Genomic DNA, 22,156 nt, shown 5'->3' with positions numbered 1-22,156 from the left:
TGTTATTTATCACTTCTCCATAAATCTAAGCATAAATCAAAGTGCTGGGAAAGATTCAACTTTGAACTTCCTGGCTGGATCTGTCTAGATGGTCCAGCCACTTCCCAACTCCCATCTTACACATAACCAGGGTGTCTGCCTATCAACCATCCGAGCACACCATTGCCTTCAGCACTGTATCACAATTGGTGTTTCACTTACTGTCAATCGGGGAGCCATTGACTCTCCACTTGAGTGTCGGCTCAGGCTCTCCTTCTGCCTCACATAACAAGATACCACTGCTCCCGGTGCTATACACACCACTCTGAGGTTTCTTTGTCCAGCGAGGAGGCTCTGGAATAAAGTGAAGACATCATAAGTGACTTTAACCATGTCAGGAGGTCCGAAAATTTTAATGCCTGTGTTTCTATAATGTGCCAGCAGATGGCAGCCACAATAAAGTGTTTCACACTAGTTCTTTCTTGTAAATGTTCCGTCAGGCAAGGTGGACACTGTTTTTAGTTATAGGGTGTGTGCATGCGTGCATGCATGGTGTGTGTGCGTAATCTAATTTGGACTCTTAGCATGCATAATAAAATTAACATGTATACAATCACTTTGTTCAGCATCACAAGTATCTACCTCATTAACAGAAAGTGAAGGAGGGATAAGCAGATGGTTAAGTTTATTTAGTGCTGGCTGCGGCTTATTTTCAAGCTGCAGCAAGGCGTCTAAAAAGGCTGATATTCGATAAATGTATCTGGAGAATTTTTAAATGAAATTGAAATGTCCAGCATTTATTTTAAATATTTCTTAATGACTTTGTATCATTTGTATACCCATACCGATATCTAATTATCTATCTTAGAAGTGTGGAAACATTATTTTCCTAGAGATTATTTTTTGTAAGACAGGGAGAAGAAAGCCATAAAGCAGCATTTAGCTTTTTGTCCTGAAAACAATGGAGGAAAAATGTATTTAAATTACTTGCATCTTGGCATGTTCTATTGCTCCAATATTATAATTCTAAGTGGTGTTTCAGTACAGAATGAGACATTTGTCTTTAGTGCAAATATTACTGCCATATCTTGTCACCTTAAGTATATTACTATGTCAGGAGTGAATAAAAGATTTAGATTAAAGTGTGGATGGTTTGGATAATTTGATTCCAGAGAAAATTGCACAACACCTGCAGGTAGTAATTTCCATCAAGTGTTGCTTGGTTATTTCCCCCAAGACATTCTTGGATTTCCATTTTTAGTCAAAAAGGAAACTCTTTTAAAGATACATATATGTGAAATGAAAAAATAAGTCATGTAAACTGCTTTTTTTTGTGTAAGTAAAGGGGAAACAAAAGGATTGTGTCAAAAGAAAATGCCTATAAATTCACCAAGAAAATCAAAAATATGCAAATAACCGTGCAAGTTCAACTCTGAGAAAGGGACGTGCCCTAGAAATTATTCCATACGGTGTGGACTTAGTTACTAAATCTTAAATTAAATATGTGTATTCATCACCTATAATCTGTAAATATTTAGTCGTTTAGGTTAAAATGCAATAGTCCAAATTATAAACTGCACATGATTCTCTGAGGTGTATGTATATGTACATTTTTATGTTATTGTTATTTTTTTGTCTTTTCACATTACCACAATAAAATCAGACATTTGAGTTAGAGGGAAAAAAATTCCACGAACATGAAAATTTCCATGCTTACAACAGTAAACTAATATTGCTTTCAGAGCAAAAACTAAATGTAAAAACATAAATCATAGGGATATAATATACAGCATGTTGACTGTAGTCAATAATACTATTTGCATATTTGAAAGTTGCTAAGAGAGTCATCTTAAAAGTTCTCATGAAAAGAAAAAAAAATTTGTTACTGTGTGGCCATAGATGTTAACTAGACTTAACCTGGTGATCATTTTGCAATACATACAAATATCGAATCATTATGTTGTACACCTGAAATTAATGTTATCAATGATATCTCCATAAAAATAATAAAATAAAGAAGATTATGTAATGATGACATTTCTCTAAATACCCATGCATAATAAAATACGGATTTTATCTCTACTCTCACCCTACAAATTTCATTAACCCCTGGTATCCATATTAAGCTTAAGTTATCAGCCTATCTGATTCTACCTCCTTGCAGACCAAGGACTGAGCTTGAGAGATACCATCTAACTCGCTTAGAGTCACCAACAAAAGAAGCCCCACTCTGTGTTCTGGCCACTTCGTGGATCTGTGAACCTGTAAACTGAGTAGCACTGGGACTCCAAGGAAAATGTGATGTTATTACTAGTTAATTACTATTTTACTAACTCAGACCACTGATAGGAACGAAGTCCAAATTGCTTTACTAACTTTCATTTTGTGCTCCCAAATCCAAGTTCCTTCAACATCTATCCACTGGAGGGTGATACCAAGGCGTTTTATATATTCACTAGAAATCATTGCTAAACTTTAGCTCTTTTGAATAAGCTTTTTAAGTGCTCGGGTATTTGTTTTATGTTTCTCAGATAAATACAGAGCCATGGAGGAACCTTACCCTTCCTTGTGTCTCCTCTGCTTGGCACAAGGAGAACAGACACATGTGGAATAATTACAAGTTGAAGTGAAATGATTGATCCCCAAAGACTCTAGTGAAAAAGGCATAGGGAGGAAAGAAAATGTTGGATAGGAGGGAATCACTGACTTCTAGTAATTCAGTCTCATCATGCCATGTCTTGGTTGAACATATTTAGCTAGTTGCTACTTTGTTCACAAAAGAATGTAGAGTGAGCCCGAGGACATTGGCTATGAATCAGGATATTTTTGGTGAGTGAAGTGAGTCTAGGGACACACAGGGACAGAGAACAAACAGATGTTTGCCAAAGCTTCAAACACGTAACTCTATTCCTGAAGGGTAAGATCTAGTTGAAAGAAGACGAAGAAAAACTCAAGAGAAAGGAATAAAAAAACCAAAACAAAACCAAAAACAGATAAAAAGGAAAATCCTGAGAGAAAACATCAGTGAATCCCATTCTTTTATCCATTATCCTAAAAGATACATGATAAATGATGAGAATAACTTATGCTGCAACTTTACTCATTTTGTCATAATTATATATAAAGAAAGATGATAATTTCCCTATGTTGCTAAAAAGTGAGATGCAAATGACTAAGCATTTAGAATATAACAAGTTAATGAGAAACATTTATCACTGAAAGGAAAATGAAATAAAATAGGAAATTTGGTACCTATAAAACAACACAGAGGCTATTTTCTTAGTAACAGATTCCTACTAAATATCTATGTTCTATTAAATCAAAATTGTGAGGTTTATCAACCTTGGATTTAATTGTAGTTTTTTAGAAAAAATAGATCATTTGAAAACGAGGCTCTCTTAAGTTTATCAATGTCTGAATTGCACTCGAGTTCATGATAGCTTTTTAAAATGCAAGACAGTTATGGGTATGTAATTCTATGTAAATATTTTCCTATTACAGCAAAATTCAAAAGTTTAAATGGTTCAAAAGTTTACAACATGAGAATGGTGCAAGTTGGTGGGAGTTTATTTTTAAATAATCAGTTGAAGGGCACCTGGGTGGCTCAGGGGGTTAAGCGTCTGACATCGGCTCATGTCATGATCCCACAGTTCATGAGTTTGAGCCTTGCGTTGGGCTCTGTGCTGACAGCTCAGAGCCTGGAGCCTGCTTTGGATTCTGTCTCACTCTCTCTGCTCCTCCCCAGCTTGCACTCTGTCCGTCTGCCTCTTTCTCTCTCTCTCAAATAAACACTAAAATAAATAAATAAATAAATAAATAAATAAATAAATAATCAGTTGAAATGTGATTGTGGTCATATTCTGTTTTTTGGACTTAGAATGCTTAGATGTCATTTTAATGTTTATCTTTTTATTGAATGTGCACTATTTGTATCATAGATATCTAGAAAGGATAGCTGTGCCTCATCAAGACATCCTAGCTGTTTTTATTTACCTGGATTAGACAATTTGAAAATGCACACGGTCTTCATATTTAGGATGTTGTAACTTAAATTACAGAATTTGACTATGTTTAGTAATAAAGAAGAAATATCACATCTACAGAGACTACAAAACAATACATGCTTTTACTTAAGCACAAATGGGTGTTTTCAGAATGGACTCAATTTTCAAAATTCATGGTTACATTGCTTTGTGATCATATGGTAATTCTTGTTATTCAATTTGAGTTGCTAAACAAGAGACAAAAAAGGGGAAAGGAGATATAGGAAGGCAGAAGACAAGTGAATGAAAGTAAGCTGATCTGCGCATATGATAAATGAAAGTTGTATTTCTTGGTTTCACACATATACACAAAAAAGAAAAAATGACTCTTGAGCCCAGTTTGCTTTTCACTTGCATGTGTGAAAAGAAACTCCTAAAACATACAACTGAGGGCACATTTAGTAGCTTCTCATTAAGGAGAAAAGATTAAATGTTCCTAATAAAAACATAATTTACATCTCAATAGTGCTAATAGCTGTTTTATGAATAGTGAGGACAATTCGTTCAGGAAACCTGTATTCCTTTGGAGTCCTACAGTCAACATTTTAAACTGCGTAATTAAGTTTACATCCTTGAGTTTTTATTTTTTTTTGCAACCCTTGCAATTCTTTTCAAAGCTTCAGTCTTATAGTCAAGAAAACCGTGGCCAGATTGTTAAAATATTCAGCTACCGTAGCAATGTTCCAGCCATCTGGAAGGATTTCTAACAGTCAGCAATTTGGAGTAGGAGCAGCTAACAACTAGACATGTCTGGTTCGTAGATATACGTGTTTACACTGGGGCAGGGGTAGGGGGTTACAGAAAAATATCCCTGCGGCATGGTGTGGCCGATTTATATAGAAGCAGCAAATGAAAAAAAAAACAATGAAGCATCAAATGATGAATAAAAATATATATAAACTTCTCAAATCTTCCTTTTTGAATTTCTTTGTGAATAATTCCAGGTCAGAAGAATATATCACTGATGGCAAATGTTGATATTTATGCATAATATTAAGATGTCACCTATACCAGTTTTGCTTTTGTTGAATCAAGGAAAATGATACTCTCATCTTTGGTTTTCCATTCTTCTTAACTGAACTGACCATATACATTGTGGGTGAGGTCTTAAAAACATGGTGTTATTCCAAACAGCACCTAGACCAAAACATCTATCTTAACATTTACTTGTAAATGTAATCTGTGTCTAAGTCTTCATTTTTTCCCATTCATTAAAACAGCTTTTTACTTAGATGTTCCTTGCACAGATTGAAGGTTTAAGAGGTAAACTTTATTGGAATATAAATGGAAACCCTAGAGCATCAGTTCACTAAATGGACCCTGAAAGAGACAATTCCTTTCACTAGTTAAGCCCTCACAGCACTAAATGAGTACAAATGCAGTAATCAATCCATTAATTTGATCAATTCAGTCAACCAAACCATAGATAGGAGACCTCACTGTAATTAGACCCATAGAAATCAGTGTGCATCAATCAGATTCATAAGATGCCCAGATAAACTTTACTTGCAGGGCAGGTACAGCCCCAATATCCACATTGTGTGGCTTCCTTCTTTTTTAAATGATGACATCATGGCCTATTTATTTCTATGAATACAAGCAACAATAGCTAATCCTCTATTGAACAAAACGCGTGGATTTACAGAGATAAGTTTACTATAATATGTATCTTGCATCTTTTGATAGAAAATTAGTATTTACAGCACTCAGTCTACTCCATCCCCATAAGTAGCATATTGAATATCATGTGAACCCAAGATATGGACCAAAAAAACAAAACAAAACAAAACAAAACAAAACAAAAAAACAACCGTATCTAGGAAAGAACTAACACAATTTGCCTGATACCCTCTTTTTTTTGAGGAAGAAACTAAGGTACAGAAAGTCAAAGTAAATTGATTAAAGAGACAGCAAGTTAACCACAGGACTGGGAAACAAACTCTAAGCTTTTTTCCAAGCTCCTCAAAATAATTTGTCTTTGTAATGCTTACTTCTTCTATGATTTAATATTATGCAGTGTCATATATATAATAAAAATTGTGTGAAAGTCAGGTGTGTTTAATACCTAACATGAGATCTTTTCTTTCCATTTGTCCCTTTTACAAGGTTTTGCAGGTTAAATGTCAAATCTGGTTAACTGAAGTATAATATAGTTCAATACCCACTCCAAAAACAAAAGTTTAAACAGCTTACCTGTTTTAACATATATGCTTTGGAATTATAGGTTCACCTTTTTTTTCTTTAATAGAAGAAAAATAAATCAATATGGGGAAAGTACCTTCTACTACAACATGAAAATCATGAGAGGTTGATCCTAAGAAATTGTTGGCTGTGCAGCGATAATTCCCTCTGTCCCGGTAGGAAACGTTCTCTATCTTCAAAGTCTTGCCATAATTTTCTTTTGTTTCTCTTCCTTTGGGTAGATCACCACCTATTTTGTTCCAATCAACCTGTGGAGTTGGTCTGCAAAACAATAAATACACGATAAACATTTTTTAAGCTGCAAAATTAAAATCAAAGCTACTCACAGGATACATCACTTAACATATTGCTTTTACATATGCTCTCAGAGTTCCAGTAAGTAACAATCAGCCTTCCCAGGGCACGGACCTGTACTCCACCATCGATGGTGAACGCTGGATTGGATCAGGTCTCCTTTAATGCAAGCACCTTTAATAGTCTGCTTCCATGGAAATCATGCTTCTTCCATTAAGAGGACTAACTATCTATCATAGCTGAATAGGTATATATAGATAAAGGGTGGGTAATTGGATCCACAGAAATATTAAAAGATTTTTTTCAAGGTTTTCATATTTTACCAGAAATATTTTAAGTGTGAAACCTCCTTATAGGTGATTTGGAGTAGCTAGAAATAATAGCCCTCCTCCCCATATGAGTTTGAAAAACAAGATAAAGTAGGACCCAATAGTAAGCAGAGGGAAGTGCTATCCTCTTAATACAAATGAAGCTGATAGTGGAGAACATGGCGCAGATGTGATAACTGTATGTGATGGCTGGACCAAGAACGGCCTGTTTTAGGGCAAGGTGGGCTCTGGGCAGACATGGCTACCCAAGTGGCTTTCTTCCTTGGTTGGGGAATAGAGAAAAGTAGGGGGGAGGGGAGCAAGGAGGAGGGGGCAGATGAACCACATCTCCCTTGCTTAGAAAGATGAGATCACCCAATCAAACCAAACAAACAAAAAACTGAACTAAACTAAAACCAAACTGATAACTTGTCATACATCAAGAGAATAACTGTCTCCACCTTAAGGAGGAAAACAGTAGTGGGGAATCAAGCCACCTGGGTTTAAGAAAAATGCCAGCTCAGGAAAACCAGACAAGCAGAGGGTTGGTGACCTTTATGACTCTTGTGATTTACAAGTCATGTGGAAAACACCAATGGCTGGGGCACCTGGGTGGCTCAGTCAGTTAAGCATCCAGTTTTGGCTCAGGTCATGATCTCATGGTTTGTGAGTTCGAGCCCTACGTAGGCGCTCTGTGCTGACAGCTCAGAGCCTGGAGGCTGCTTCGGATTCTGTGTCTCCATCTCTCTCCCTGCCCCTTCCCCACTCATGTTTTCTCTCTCTCTCAAAAATAAATAAACATTTAAAATAAAAGAAAAGAAAACACTGAAGGCTGATTTTAATATATTTTTTTATTTCTCTTCTCCGGTTGGGTTACATGAATGGAAAAACTTAATTTTGCTATTTTTATTGATGCTGCTTTTCCTTGCTCTATTTATTTTTATTATGAATAGCTACAGGTTATTGACATATTCTAAAGATGGGCATTATGATCGTCACTTTATCAATGAGGATTCTAAAGCTCCAAGAAGTTAATTAATTCACTTAATGTCACTAGGGTAATAAATGACATGTTAGAACTTAAGTTTGTCTAACACTAAACTTGCTTTTTCCATGGCTGTGTTTTATTATACCTGTGCTTTTTCTATCCCTTTTCCCTTCCTAACTGTATATTCTTGGGATATATACTTGTAGCCGAATTAATTAGTTAGCAGTTAATCACTGAACAATTACCTCATATTGTTTCTGTCAATTATCTCAGACTGTTTGAATTGCTCAGGCAAGCATTAAAATAATTCCATTATTATGCAAAAACTATATAGAAGATAAAGAGGTAGGTCCCTTAATTTACACACTCTCTTCCCTTCCTCCATTCCAGGCTGAAGCCTGTAACGTGCCTTACAGATCTAGAACCACCACTTTCTATTTGCCCAGTCTGAGTACAGGGCACCCTTTTGTGGGAAACAGTAATGATGCTCCAACAGGCAGCTGGGAGATGATAGTAGCTGCTGGCTTCCTGCACACACTACCTAACAGAATGCAGAAACTCAAGTCTCCTAACTGCTTGCTTTCCACGCCATCTGTCAAAATGGCAATTTGCCAAATTACAGGCTGCTCTGGACCTAAGTTCCTCCAAACTGGTTTTTCTATGAGTTCATGCTTTAATAATGCAAGCATCTCACTTTCTGCAGGCTTCTGCAGGATTCTTCCCTTCCCTTCCCTTCCCTTCCCTTCCCTTCCCTTCCCTTCCCTTCCCTTCCCTTCCCTTTCATCCTTCCTGCCTGCCTTCCTTCTGTCCTTTCTTTTTTGCCAGTCCTTGAAAACCAGTCTAATCCTTTATACCTATCCCTTGAGAGAACAGAATAAAATGATTATCTACAAGTATCAGGTGAACATGAGACCTAATTTATCTAGTGACATATCTCTCCTATTCCAAGAATATCCAGCTATATTCTTGTCAATTTTTTTCTTTTTTTTTAAATTTAAGGAACATTCACTAACAGCATTTGGGCAGTGAAAATTTGAGGGAAAACATAATGCTTAATCCCTTTTTTAAAGAAGTTTATTTATTTTGAGAGAAAAAGAGAAACATGGGAGGAGCAGAGAAGTGGGGGGTGGTGGGGAAAGAGAATCCCATGCAGGCTTCGCACTGCCAGGGCAGAGCTCAACGTGGGGCTCGATCTCACCAACCAAGAGATCATGACCTGAGCCGAAACCAAGAGTCAGATTCTCAACCGAATGAGCCACGCTGGCACCCCTTAATCCCTTTTTATATACAAACATGCACTATCTCATACTCTCAAATTTTGTTCAGGTACTTATCCAGCCAATTTTTGTTAGTATACTTCCTTGCTCTTCCTACATTTTTATAGTGTAGCATCTTGAAGTAGAATCACACCTACCTTAAACTCAAGAATTTACAAGTTACAGAGGCAAGAGAGTGAAGAAACAGTTTGATACCAATAATCAACAGAGGGAAGTGACAATACCCCCCTCTACTTCCAATGAAGCTCCCACAGGGTGAGAGCAAGTGTGAATTGGCACCTGAATGTGCACTTTCCACTCAGTGCCTGCCCTTCTGAATGAGATTCATTGTTGTTTTAACTATTCCAAATTCCTGCCTTATTCACAGAATTTATAGAATCTAAACCCCTCCATATCGGTTTCTTTGTGAAAGTTTTCCTGTTTTAATGAATAGTATCAACATTTTCATTGCGACTAACCATTTACTGAAGTATAGACCTACAGCCACTTCTTCAGATTCAGAAACAATGCCATTCTTTGTGTCGGCCCTCCTCCACCTCCCCCTTAATTGAACAGACCATTCATTGGGTTGAACTGAAATACATTAAATCTAGAGGTAGTTTAGGGTTCTGGAGACAGGATGGAACTCCAGCTCCACTTTATACTGAGCTTGAACAAGTTCAATCAAGCCGCTGGGCATCATTTACCTAACCTGCAAATGGGAATAATGGCCGCCTTGAGACGTGGTGAGCATGAAGTGAGCTTACGCATGCCATTTCAAACACATAAGCAACCTGTACACCTTTGCCAGATGGAGAGAGACGTTTACAAAGCTAAGGGGCTGCAAAACCATTAAAATTGGCTCTTTTTCTTCATAAACCAATTTAAAATAACTCATTCAGAATATATATTGAGTTATGAATGAATACAATTTTTAAAATTTCAAATCCCAGTTCACCAACCAGATGCCCAGCTAGAAGAGTCCCTTGACTAAGTATTAAATAAGATAGTGCTGATTTACAAAGGCTTAGGGTGTTTGCTCAACAAATGTAACAATTTCAAGACACGACCAAGTGACATTTTTTGGAGGATTTGGAAACCTGCATTGATTTTTCAGACGAGAAGAAGCTGAGTTAATTATATTCTTAGGTGAAATTCTCTGAAAGTACATGCTCTGGACCTCTTTGTATGCAAAGGGCAGCAGGGTGAAATAATAGATAAATAAGGCTCCTTGCAACCTGAAAAGCAATCAGAACCCATAGCATAGCAAGAAGGAGTGGGAGAAAATGTGATAGCAGAGACACAAAAACCTGGCACCCACAGTAAGAGACTGGCAAGTAACAACTTCAAGCTCTAAGGATGGCATCCCCCTACTGACGTAGGTAAGGAGAATGTTTTCATTGTCACCTCCATTCACACTATCACAAACTGACAGAGCAATCTAATTATAAATCAATCTCAGTCACAGCCTGAAGTCTGTAGAGTGAAGTGCAAATTACTTCCTCCAGAAAAGTGGTAACAGAATTTTTTTAAAAGAAATCATTTTAAAAATGTGTATATAGGATTAACTGCTTAACTAATGCATTATTCTGTATAGAAAGGGATTGACAAACTCATGAACGGGGTCAAGTTACTCACAGGCCTTCAGCAAAACACTCAAGCAGCAGGGTGTCCCCTTTGAGGATGGTAACTGAGGACGCACTGCCACTTTCAGTAGGAGGCAACAGCAATCTGGGTTTTCTTTGCTTGATCGAATTTGCTATAATACAGAAAAGAAAAGTCACATACTTTTTTCCAAATGAAGACAGTTAAAATGTTGTGGTACTAAATCTTTCTTAAAACTTAAAATGTATTTACCTATATGCTCCTATGTATATATACAAAGATGTATTTTTAATATATTGCCATTTAAATAGACTCCATTCTTACCACGAAGCATGGATGGTGCCTCAGAATCAATAACTTAGTGTAGCACCAAGTTTTAAGAAGGTCATGACTGAAAACACATCTCAAATTTCACAAGTTCAAGTACGGTTGAAGATAATTCGTTTTTTTTTTTTTTTAAGTTTATTTAAAGACAGAGAGAGAGAGTGAGTGTGCAGGCATAGTGAGAGAGAGGCAGAGAGAGAGAAACACACACACGGAATCTGAAGCAGGTTCCAGGCTCTGAGCTGACACAGAGCCCGATGTGAGGCTTTAACTCACAAATGGTGAGATGACTCACAAATAACCTGAGCTGAAGTCCACCTCTTAACCCAATGAGCCTTCCAGATGCCCCAAGACAATTAGTTTCTTGATGAAAGTCCTTAAAAGTTAACAGATAGCCTATGATTTTATATTCCACACTTTAATCAGACCTTGCCATGTCTAATGGCTGTGTATGAATTTGAATTTCATTTAGTATGCCTAAGTATTTTATAAGATGCTTGTTACAATATAGCTTCCCGAGCCTTGCTCCCAGAAATTCTGATTCAGGAAGCATATGGTGGACACCATGCATCTATGAAGTGGGCAAGTTCTTTAAGGTGACTCTATTTACAATCTCAGCCCCTCAAAGAAACATAGTGCTTCAGGGGAATGATAAGCAAACATTTTCAGTAACTACATATTGTAATGTTCCCTTTGTTACATGCTCAAGAATGCTTTTCAAATACAACGGCAAACGAGGGCTTTCATTTTCAATGTAAGTTTTAACATCATTTCCAAATGTTCTCACAAATTGTTTTTTGTCCATCCAATGTCAATGTGATTTGACACGATGTGGAAGGTGCAAACAGCTGACATTCAGAGTAGAGAAATGAAAAGCCCTGATAGCAGTGTGCACATGCTATAGCTTCCTTACAAGTATGTGTTTATCAAAAAATAATTGTTGAACACACAGTACATGCTATTATTTTTACTAAGGGGTGTACAGATACAAGGAACATGTCTGGGTTATTGACCTCAATAATGCAGTTGGGGAAGTATATTTAATCAATCCACCTTCAAACTGAGAAGGCACCGAGAAGAGTCCTCTTCCAGCCCTTCTGATGTTGCCAGTGTATCAGTAATCTAGATGAAGCCACTGGCCCCCATGACATGAAGAACATTTGTTGCATTCACATAAATGAACTGTGGAAAACTAGTTATATGATTCAGGTTCACTCAGGCATCTTCCATACAACACTAGTTCTAGTACCTGTCCTGTGGGGGAAAATTGTAATATTTCACAGACAAATGAGTTACGAAAATGCAGTAAACTGTATTCTTAGAGTTACAGCCCAATGTTAAAGTACTCTGAGAAGTCTTACAAGAAACATAACCATTTAACTTTCTTAAACCTAGTGTTTTCTCTACTGTTTCTTTCTTCTATGTACATGTAACAACTATCAACCAAAATGTCACTCAAAAAGGACAGAAGTCTTAGGAGACCCAAATATACATGTTGGGGGCACCTGGGTGGCTCAGTCCGTTAAGTGCCCCACTTCAGCTCAGATCATGATCTCACAGTTTGTGAGTTTGAGCCCCGCATTGGGCTCTCTGCTGTCAGTATGGAGACTGCTTGGGATCCTCTGTCCCCCTCTCTCTCTGTCCCTCCACTGTTCATGCCTTCTCTCTCAAAAATAAACATTTAAAATATATATATACATACTGGGGCACCTGCGTGGCAAGTTGTGTGAGTGTTCAACTTTTGATTTTGGCTCAGGTCATGATCCCAGGGTTGTGGGATTGAGCCCTGTGTTGAGATTCTCTTTCTTTCTCCCTCAGCCCCTCCCCGCCAATTCTCTCTTTCTCTCTCTCTCTCAAAAAAAATACATATACGTGTGGGAGGATATGTGTATTTGTCTATGTGAATTATATCATATATAAATATAGATACTTTTGCATAGTGAGGAATTTATAAATATCACTCTTTTGCATATAGTTAAGGATGGGGGGGGTAATAGAAACCTCTTTGCGAAGGGGTTTCCTTTATAGAAATATCAGTATTTTAATATACTCATGAACATAGTAACAGAAAAATTTAAGCTTTGAGATGACAATGAGTTACAAAAGGTAAAAATAAATGCCAACCCTCTTCACATGATCAACTTACCCTTGGAACCAATTTCTGTGGATGAACTTGAGTCATTAGCATGCCTTACTGAAATAAAAAAAAATTAAAGAAAAAACTCACAAACATAATGGTAGGTGCTAGTATCAATAATGAATGGAAAGTCACAGTTTTGTCTAAGAAAAATTACAAAATGAGATATAACCATGCTTCACTAGAACATCATCTTAGGGGATATCTTTGAAAAAAAAAATGTATAATGAGCTTAATCTTGAACTACCACAGATGAGTCCAAGGTCGAGAGGACACAGATTACAGCTCTATTACAGAGAACTGAGGCTGCCAAAAGCGATGCTATAGTGAAGACCTGGCAAAGTGTATCTACACATAACAATGAAAAAAAAACCATGAACCAAATTAGACAATGAAATGGTAATGCCAACTTTCGACTCTCCCAGAGCCAATTATTCAGTCAGTGAACTGTCGGGGATTATCTCTGCCCTTTGAATCTTATGGTTCTTTCTCCCACTAATGACTTTTTCCCATTTGGGAACCCAGACTGGCATCTGCAGAATCAAGCAGGGAAGAGAGGCAATTCAAATAACTTTGCCAATTTGGGAAGAACAACAAAGCTTGATGTAATAAAAAAAAAAAAAATTATAATATTCAATCTTTTTATTTTCAGCTCCTATTTTCTTCGACATTTTCAGCCTTCTAGTTACTCAAGATCACGATGCATCAAAGCCTGAGACTTGCTTCAGAAACCTTAGAATGTCATCGTGTATTGCACCCACTGCAAATGACCAGATCCTGCAGACGTCAAATGAAGTATACTTGTACTGTGAATTGAGATTTGATTTTCTGGCTCTGAGAGACAGAGCTACTGTAGGTCTGCAGCTGCAGCTGTCTCTTTCATCTGGATGAAGTCTCTAGAGTTGAACTAAACAATGGCGGAAAATATCCACCCAGCTTTAACTGGCTTCAGCCAGAATGAAATTGCAGGCGCATTTGTATTCAGCATTCACGACGGAACGATAAATTATTTGGACTTACAACTGTTAACTGTTAGTTTCATTGGCATTTTCTGCACAATAGTCCTCAATCTTGGGAATGCAGCAAAGCAACAGTAATCATTTCGACTGTCTTTTTCTTCCACATTTGCAAAGTACAGGTCTCCCTTTTGACTCATGTATACTCTTTCATCTTGTTCAATGTGTTCTAACTCTGGAAGGAAACATTTTGTCATTAATAGGAGCAACTGTCCTTTATTGTGCTTCATCCCCCTTCTTTATTTTCCTTTCTTTCATATTATTTCATTTCATTTCATTGTTCATGCTTGCTCTTCCTATTCCTCACAAGTCTGGTCTTAAAATAAGAGCAGTGAGTGAGAAGTAAAAAGTACAAACAAAAATAAAAAACAACAACAAATCCCCTGGGAACATACTTTCCACCATTAACCAAAGAAACCCACTGGTGGACAACCATTCTGTACCTTCTACCTCTCCTTACCACCTAGGCTGCTACTTCTAAACTGGTGTATCTGAAAACTGGTCCAAATGGTTCAATCAAACAGATCTCCCCAAAAGTCATGTGTAAGACATGAATCTGTCTTTCCTGGATGCAGCTTGGAAAGTTCTAGAGTGATTGGAGTCTGGAATGTTTGCCTGCAGCCAAAAATAGTTTGTCTCGCTTTCTTCCAAGTACTGTACAAATATTATCATTTTTCTCTCTGCATTACAATGTGAAAACATTTAGGGCACATTGTGATGGCACATGCCGTTAGAACTATACAAGAAGCTGGAGTTTCAACTTGAGAGTGAATACAATTTTTTTGGCGAATGAAACACAAAGGTTCATGCTAATTTCTCTGTGGGTCACTCTATGTAGCAGGTAGAACATTATTAAATAGAAATATAAGGCTAGCAACACAGACCTAAGCCATCCTCAACTTTGACATGGACTATATTCCAAAGGTAAGTAAGTTGTTTGGAATGCAGATAGCATTTTCTTCATAGACATACATTACCATATCAATAGCCTCTACTCTTTCAGCTATGATAAAATCAAGAGATATAGTTAAGGGTTTTCTAGTGTTTTCATGTATACACTTAATATAATATTTAAAACTTGAAACACACTCTACAGATGGATATAATTTTTTAAAAAACGATTTCATTCCACAATGATAATGTGCTTTTTCTTTTTTTCCACGTTGATAATCTTACATTGTTTTTAAATCTTTGTTCCGCTATAATATCTGACACGATGCATGAAATTAAAAGGTCTCCTATGTATGGAACAGAATGTTACTTACCAATATTCATCCAGTAAATGTGTAAAGGTGGAAGGCCTTTGGGAGGGTTGCATGGGAGGACGATTGGATCTCCCTCCTCCACTTCAAGAGGGTCAATTTTTTCTTTTGGGAATTTTGGAACATCTAGTATACAAAATTATTTAAGACAGTATTTTAAAATTAACTTTTAATGTCACAAGCAATAATATATTAACACCTTCTTTTTAAAAAATAGAGCATGCTTAACAAATTCAGTGCCCCAAATCTTGGTTCTTGTGTCTCCCCTGCAGAAGAAAACACTGTTAAGAATCTGGGGTGCATCCTTATAAAACTTTAAAAATGCTTCTACATTTTGCAAGTGAAGACGACAAATATTTTTGCTATGTGACATCAACTAGCAACAATATGTTGTGCGTATTTCTCTGCATAGAACTACAAGTTCTGAGTCACAGGATTCACTGAGTTTAGTATCTGATAGATAACTTTTTTTATTCAAACACTGTGATTTATTTTCTAGGCAGATACATATTTTCTGCCTTGGCTTTACTGTGAAGTCCTTGATTTAATGGGCAAATACTCCATTCAAAGCATAACCAAACTAAATTAAAAATTCAAAGCCCACGTGGGGCAAATAGTATGAATACAAAAAGCCAAACATGACCATTTTAAGTTGCTAAGAGAGTCTTCCACATTGGAATCACTCCCAGAAAATGAAATTTTAAATGAAATGGAATTGATGTAGGAAAGGAGAGTTGGCAATATTTTAACATTTTTCCCCCATTCAGGAGGCAGTTTCCTAAGAGGGCAATACAATTACAATGGAAATCTAAGTCACAACTAAGCAGAATGTGAAACCCAGCACCACTGTGTGATTATTTTTATGAAATTATTTATAAAATCATTTTAAGAACACTCAAAATGTATTATGCCTGAACACTACATTAACACCGTATGATTTTATTAGGGGGTTTTGAATGATATAATTAATAAGTCTTTTATGGAAGAAAAGGACCTTACGAAGGTATGTGTAACACTGCTGGCTTGATGGAATTTGTTAGGGGGTATTCCATCTCTATATTTCATTCTCAAATGGTGGTTCACAAAAGACAATCATTACTCTTGGACGTCTAGAGATACACTCATGTATTGTAAAGTTTCTTCTGGAGGAGCTGTGTACATTTTCTATGTATTTATTCCCTTGTCCCTCAACTCCGACCCCAATTCCTTACTGGTTGAAGGAATTTGCTGACATTTCTCTTATTGATGCACCAGCTGGTTACACTGAATTGCTTTTTGTCTAAATTCAAGGACCCTTCAAGGCTTAGCACTGCAGGGGCAGTGCATTATATACAGTGCCTTTGCTAGTTTGGAAGGCAGGTTTCAGTCATGTGACTATCCTCAGTCAATTCCTCTTGGTCAACCCATTGTGGCAGATTTCTCGTAGTGAGGCTGGAAACATATTTGAAACAGCAACTATCGTGGCATCATGCTTTTGCTCTAGCTAGCATGAAATTTCCACCAAGAGACAGGAAAGTATGTCTAGGGCCATCACTATGGTAAGGTCTTGTAGGTAAAATCTCAATGCCACCTATTTGGTAATGCCTTACTTAGCTTTAACAGAGAGCAAATACTATACAAGTCATTTTGTAGAAAGTATACACCTTATGTAAATAATATGTAGCAATTTACAAAACTATTAGGTGATCAAAGCTCCAAGTTCAAATCACTTATTTAGTGTAACTTGCTGTAAAAGCCCCTTGTTCATTGGTATTGAAGTTAACAGGGCCTTTAGATAGTTACTGAATCTATTTATACTCAGAGAGAAGGGGCAACAGAGGAAGGGGAACATAGATTAGAAAATGGAGAGTGCCTGTAATCCTGTTTTATAACAAGCAAACTTTACAATGCCTTACAGGAATACACAGTTCCCTGGGTGATAGCCATTGTAAAGTAGCTAATTAATAAGATATATAAAGCCCTAATTAGAGAGCTGCCCCCTCAGAGTATTCAGAAAAATCTAATGATTCAAACAGATAGTACTGCCAGTGAAGCACTATCATCCATGCATTAATTAAATCTAGATTATAAAATTCTAATTCCAAAGATGTACATATGTAATTCAACTGGCTTCCAAGGCATCAATAATAAAAATAAAATAAAATTTATAAGCCTATCAAAACCTTTATCACATACCATAAATCTTTGGAACAGCTTTTGATCAAAGATGAAATTATTATCAGGAAAAAGTGAAGAACATTTATATATTTAATAATTTAAGGTCTGAGAATAGATATTAAAAAAGACATTAATTTGTCAGTATTTTTTTTACGGTCCTCTTCTTTGACTTTGCCACTATTTAGTAAGTCTGGTTCCATGCTAGAAAGTGAACATTTTAATGGCCACAGATAAATGTGGAATTTAATTACTGTAACTCAACAGCAGGCATGAAGCTTATCTTAATTCAAATAAAGAAACAACTCCATTTAAAAATAACTTCAACCAATGGCTTTTGCTAACTGTGTTTCTCTGGTGATAAACATTAGCATTGTTGAGTTTGGACAGATCCAACACTTTAAAAAGTGAATTGCAAACAATTATTTTTCTTTTGTGGAAGCAACTACATTGCTTTAACTCGCCAACATATTTTAAATGAGTGCTCCATAAACAGCAAAAACACAATCACTTAATTATGTTTCAGTAACACTGGACTTGACCATGGAGTAGCCTCTCTGCAAAGGAAGCAGAATGTACTTGTACATCGGTATGTACCTAAGCAGAAGTTCAAGAATGTTTGGAAATCCCGTAATAACCTAAGTCTACATGAAGTCGATTTCCTTTATATATAATGTCCCTATCAGTCTATCTGCATTAAGAAATCAAGCATTTGACAGCACCCATCTTTTTTATTACTCTGCAATAAGCTTGCACAGTTACAATTCAGTGTCACAGTCCAATTTCTAGTAACAACTCCAATGGCATACATTCCCCAAAACCCAGTCAGAATCTAGCATGAAAACACTTTTCTAGAAACTAGTTAACTGGACAGCAAGCAGTCTTCTTACTGGAACTATCAATATAAAGCAAACCAGCAAATACAAAATTTCTAAGATCTCTACAAGTTGAGATGCTGACCATGAGTTTTGAAACTCCATTTCAATTCTTTCAACCAAACACACTGAAAAAAATAACATCTTTGTACTTGAAATGCAGATGCCTTCTAAAAAATATTTTGTATTTAGAGAAGAGTGCAAGCTGGGTTCTGGACCAAGTAGTGAAACTAATTGGCTTTGCCGCTTCAGACCAGTATTTTTACCCTTTCGTGCCCCCATTTACTTTTCTCTGGGATCCTAGAGTCCTGTGAATTCATCTCCCTAGGCTCCTTGAAAGACTCACTAGCTTAGAAGTTTCTTAAGGGAAGGATATTGTAAAATCTAAGCTGTAGAGTCTTACCATGCCAACATGCTTAATAGTAAAGAGTAGTAATGAAATGGCATCAGCATAATTTAAGTTAATACAAATCATAGTAACTAAACCACCTAAAAGAAAGCCATTAAGGTGACTTAACCACTATCAAGTTATGTAACTCTGCAGATAATCTGTCTCTGGCACACAAGTAATCTCATCAAGTCTTCTTACACTCTTTATCTCTCTGAGTCTGATACTGTACTGCCAAGCTATTTCCAACAAAAAAGTGCAACACTTTTAAGCTCATGCAGAAGATGTGTTACCTAAATGATCAAAGCACAGACAACACTGTATAGCATTGTGGTTAAACACATGAACTCTGGAGCCAGCTGCTTGGGGCTGAACCCTGGCTTCATCACTTACTTAGTGATCAGAACCTGTTACTTAATGTGCTTCAGTTTCCTCATCCAAATTCACTGATTTGTGTCAAAGTTTAAATAAACCATTTCATATAAATCAATTAAATAACATGGAGCACTTAAAAATTATTCAACATATGTTGGCTAATAATCAAGTATTTTCACTTTGCCTAGTTCACCCAACCACACTGTAGAGAGAGGAGATGGGCAAAGGGACATACAGCTTTCTTCTGCTGTGCCTTCTGATTTTCTCTGTAGCCTACATTGTAATGACTTCCGTAATTCTATGCAAATATTTGGAATTAGCTTTTACAGAGGAGGTAGGGAGGAAGCCAGAGGAAAGAAACAGTAAGTTTGTCATGTAGAACCTATGATTTAATGATACTCCTCCCCATTACTGGGCAAACGTTCCTATGCCATAAAATTTTATCTATTCTTTTAATGTTTATTTACTTATTCATTTTGAGAGAGAGAGAGAGAGAAAGGGTGGGAAGGGTAGAGCAGAGATGGAGGGAGAGAATCCCAAGCAGGCTCTCTGCTATCACCACCGTGAGATCATGCATGACCTGAGCTGAAATCAAGAGTCAGATGCTTAACCAACTGAGCCACCTAGGTGCCCCAATAGAACTTTATTTTGACTTCTCTCTTTGTTTACAGGACTGGATTGGTGAGCTTTTGAGTGCCTTACATTTCCATTCAGTGGGTTTAGCAGACTGCTACAGTCTGACATCATTATGATGAATGCATGACACTGAGCTCACATGCTATATCATCCCTAATTCTAGTTTCCATATGCAAAGAAATTTAATTGATTCCCATTTCCTGGAGGGTACCCCATTAATCCATTTAGGACTACAGAGAATTAACATTGCCTTTCAGTCTATGAGCTGGTAATGAATTCATGCTAAGGAAGGATACCCAATCCAGTCCATGTCATTCCAGTCATTCGCACAACATGACGGATGAGAGGAAAATCCTTGGTCTTAATTAAACCTGTAAAACTCCAAGTTGCACTCTCAACAAATTGATCTTCTTTAGTTGGTTTGCATATATCAGTAAAAGAAATTAGCATATGCTACCAGATCCTGCTTTTGCTATTCTACTCCCCCCAAATCTGAGCAATAAATAGCCACAGTATGTCTTAAGGGAATTGTCTTGAGGAATCTAAGGAAGCTATACAAATGTAGAACCTAGCAGACCAGAAATTCTAATTGGTTTCCATTAAAACAGTATATAAAGGATTGCATTCCTAAGCCTGCCATTTCGTATATTACTTTAATAGTGTATGGAAATTGCTCTAGTATTTTTATTCATTCTTTTATTCTTCAGCCTATGAATCGATAAATCAGTCACTGATAATATGCATTCAAGCAGCATCTGGAGGCATACAACAAAAGAAGAATAGCATAGCATGACATCTTTACCATTTTTAAACATCCCAATTAGTATACGCACAACTAAAAGACTCTTCCAAGCAGTACATAACTAAATGCTTTAAAAACTCCAGAGAATTTTCACGTGGATTCCCTTAAGAGAACTATCTGTAATAACCAAAAATTGGAAACAATCCGAAGGGACATCAACTGGCAAATGGATAAACAAAGAGTGGTACATCCATACAGTGTAGTACTACTCAGCCATAAGAAGGAGCAAACTACTGATAAATGCTACAATGTGAGTAAGCTGTAAAATCACACAAGGTGGAAGGAGCTAGATGGGAAAATAATGTATGGAATGATTCTGTTTATATGAAATGTTCAGGAAAGAAATTTACTGAAGCAGAAAGCAGATTAGTGACTGCCTAGGGCTAGGGGTGGGAAGAGAGAGTAGTACCTACAGATGGGCATAAGGAATCTCTGGGGGATGATAAAAATGTCCTAATACTAGATTATGATGATGGTTGTACTAAAAATGTATTTTAAAAACTCAATGATTTTGCACTTAACACCAATAAAATTTATGATATGTAAATGATGCCTCAAAAAGTTGTTTTAAAAAATCAGAAAGAAAAATTGCTATAGGCTGAGACGGAGTAGGAATGGTAAGTGGAGGAAGCTGATCTGTGCTGTGAAGGATGGGCAGTACTGAATAGCCCAAAGAGAATTGTTTGTATCGTCATATCAACCACTGGCGGTTGTCAAAATAAAGACTAGAAAGACCCTCATCTTCTTCTCAGAACCACTCACCACATACACAGGATAGAAGTTTCTTGAGGACAGCCTCTGTTTTGTTCACTGCTATCTCTCAAATTACTAGAAAAGTGGCTGGCACGTGAGGGGAGTTTAATAAAGACATGTTGAATAATTCACGGACTAACTCTCCACGCCATATTGCGGGAAATCCATTTAGTGAAGTGATTTTTCCTATGTTTGAAAACAGTACATTGTGTTTGTTTGGTTGGTTTTTCTTTTACTCTTTCATTCCCTAGCAAACTCAACTGCAGTGTTATTGAAAGCAGAAAGCCGAACAGCCTGTAAAAGGTTTCTGTTTGTAAGAAGTAATAATGGGATTTCCAGTTATTGTCCTCATGTAGAAACTTAGGGGGCTAAAAAGCCTTTAAGGTTAGTCTAAAGAAAACTTTAAGACATCAGAGATGACACTCTAAAATTCGAATCACAAAGTTTCTATTAATAAAAAAAGAATTGATTCTCTACATCTTAAGAAAAGAATCAATTGATAACATTGTAGGAAACTTTAAATGGTCTCTGACTTCTAAACCCCAAAGGATTGGGATAGCGGTCCTCTTCAACATAGAAATGATTGCAGAAAGCTGTTACACGATGAAGTAATTTCAGGAGAGACTGGAAATGATGCATAAGAAACCTAATTTATTTTGCTTTTTTCTACAGCAGCAGAAAAACATAGCAATTACCCACTACATAGCTCACATCCAATTCTCATCTCTTCACTGCAATGCTAGCCGATTCTGGCCAGAA

General features: G+C 36.8%; 1 protein-coding gene across 1 annotated transcript in view; it reads right to left on the bottom strand.

The window, feature by feature from the left end:
- The window catches only part of CHL1 (cell adhesion molecule L1 like), an 82,351-nt gene that overhangs the window by 45,991 nt on the left and 14,204 nt on the right, over window positions 1-22,156 (bottom strand). Inside the window, exons 4-9 of the mRNA XM_047097092.1 lie at window positions 15,418-15,540; window positions 14,157-14,327; window positions 13,146-13,193; window positions 10,709-10,829; window positions 6,301-6,485; window positions 202-333 (exon numbers count right to left, since the gene is read on the bottom strand). Coding sequence (XP_046953048.1) covers window positions 202-333; window positions 6,301-6,485; window positions 10,709-10,829; window positions 13,146-13,193; window positions 14,157-14,327; window positions 15,418-15,540 — 780 coding nt within the window. The remainder of the gene's footprint in view (window positions 1-201; window positions 334-6,300; window positions 6,486-10,708; window positions 10,830-13,145; window positions 13,194-14,156; window positions 14,328-15,417; window positions 15,541-22,156) is intronic.

Source organism: Lynx rufus, unplaced genomic scaffold, assembly GCF_022079265.1.
Source record: "Lynx rufus isolate CCGP_SWC_20201006 ecotype Redwood Valley unplaced genomic scaffold, mLynRuf1.p SCAF_4, whole genome shotgun sequence".
NCBI classification, from domain to species: domain Eukaryota; kingdom Metazoa; phylum Chordata; class Mammalia; order Carnivora; family Felidae; genus Lynx; species Lynx rufus.
The sequence above is the reverse complement of the archived record's forward strand: the minus strand, read 5'-3'. Positions and strand labels throughout refer to the sequence as shown.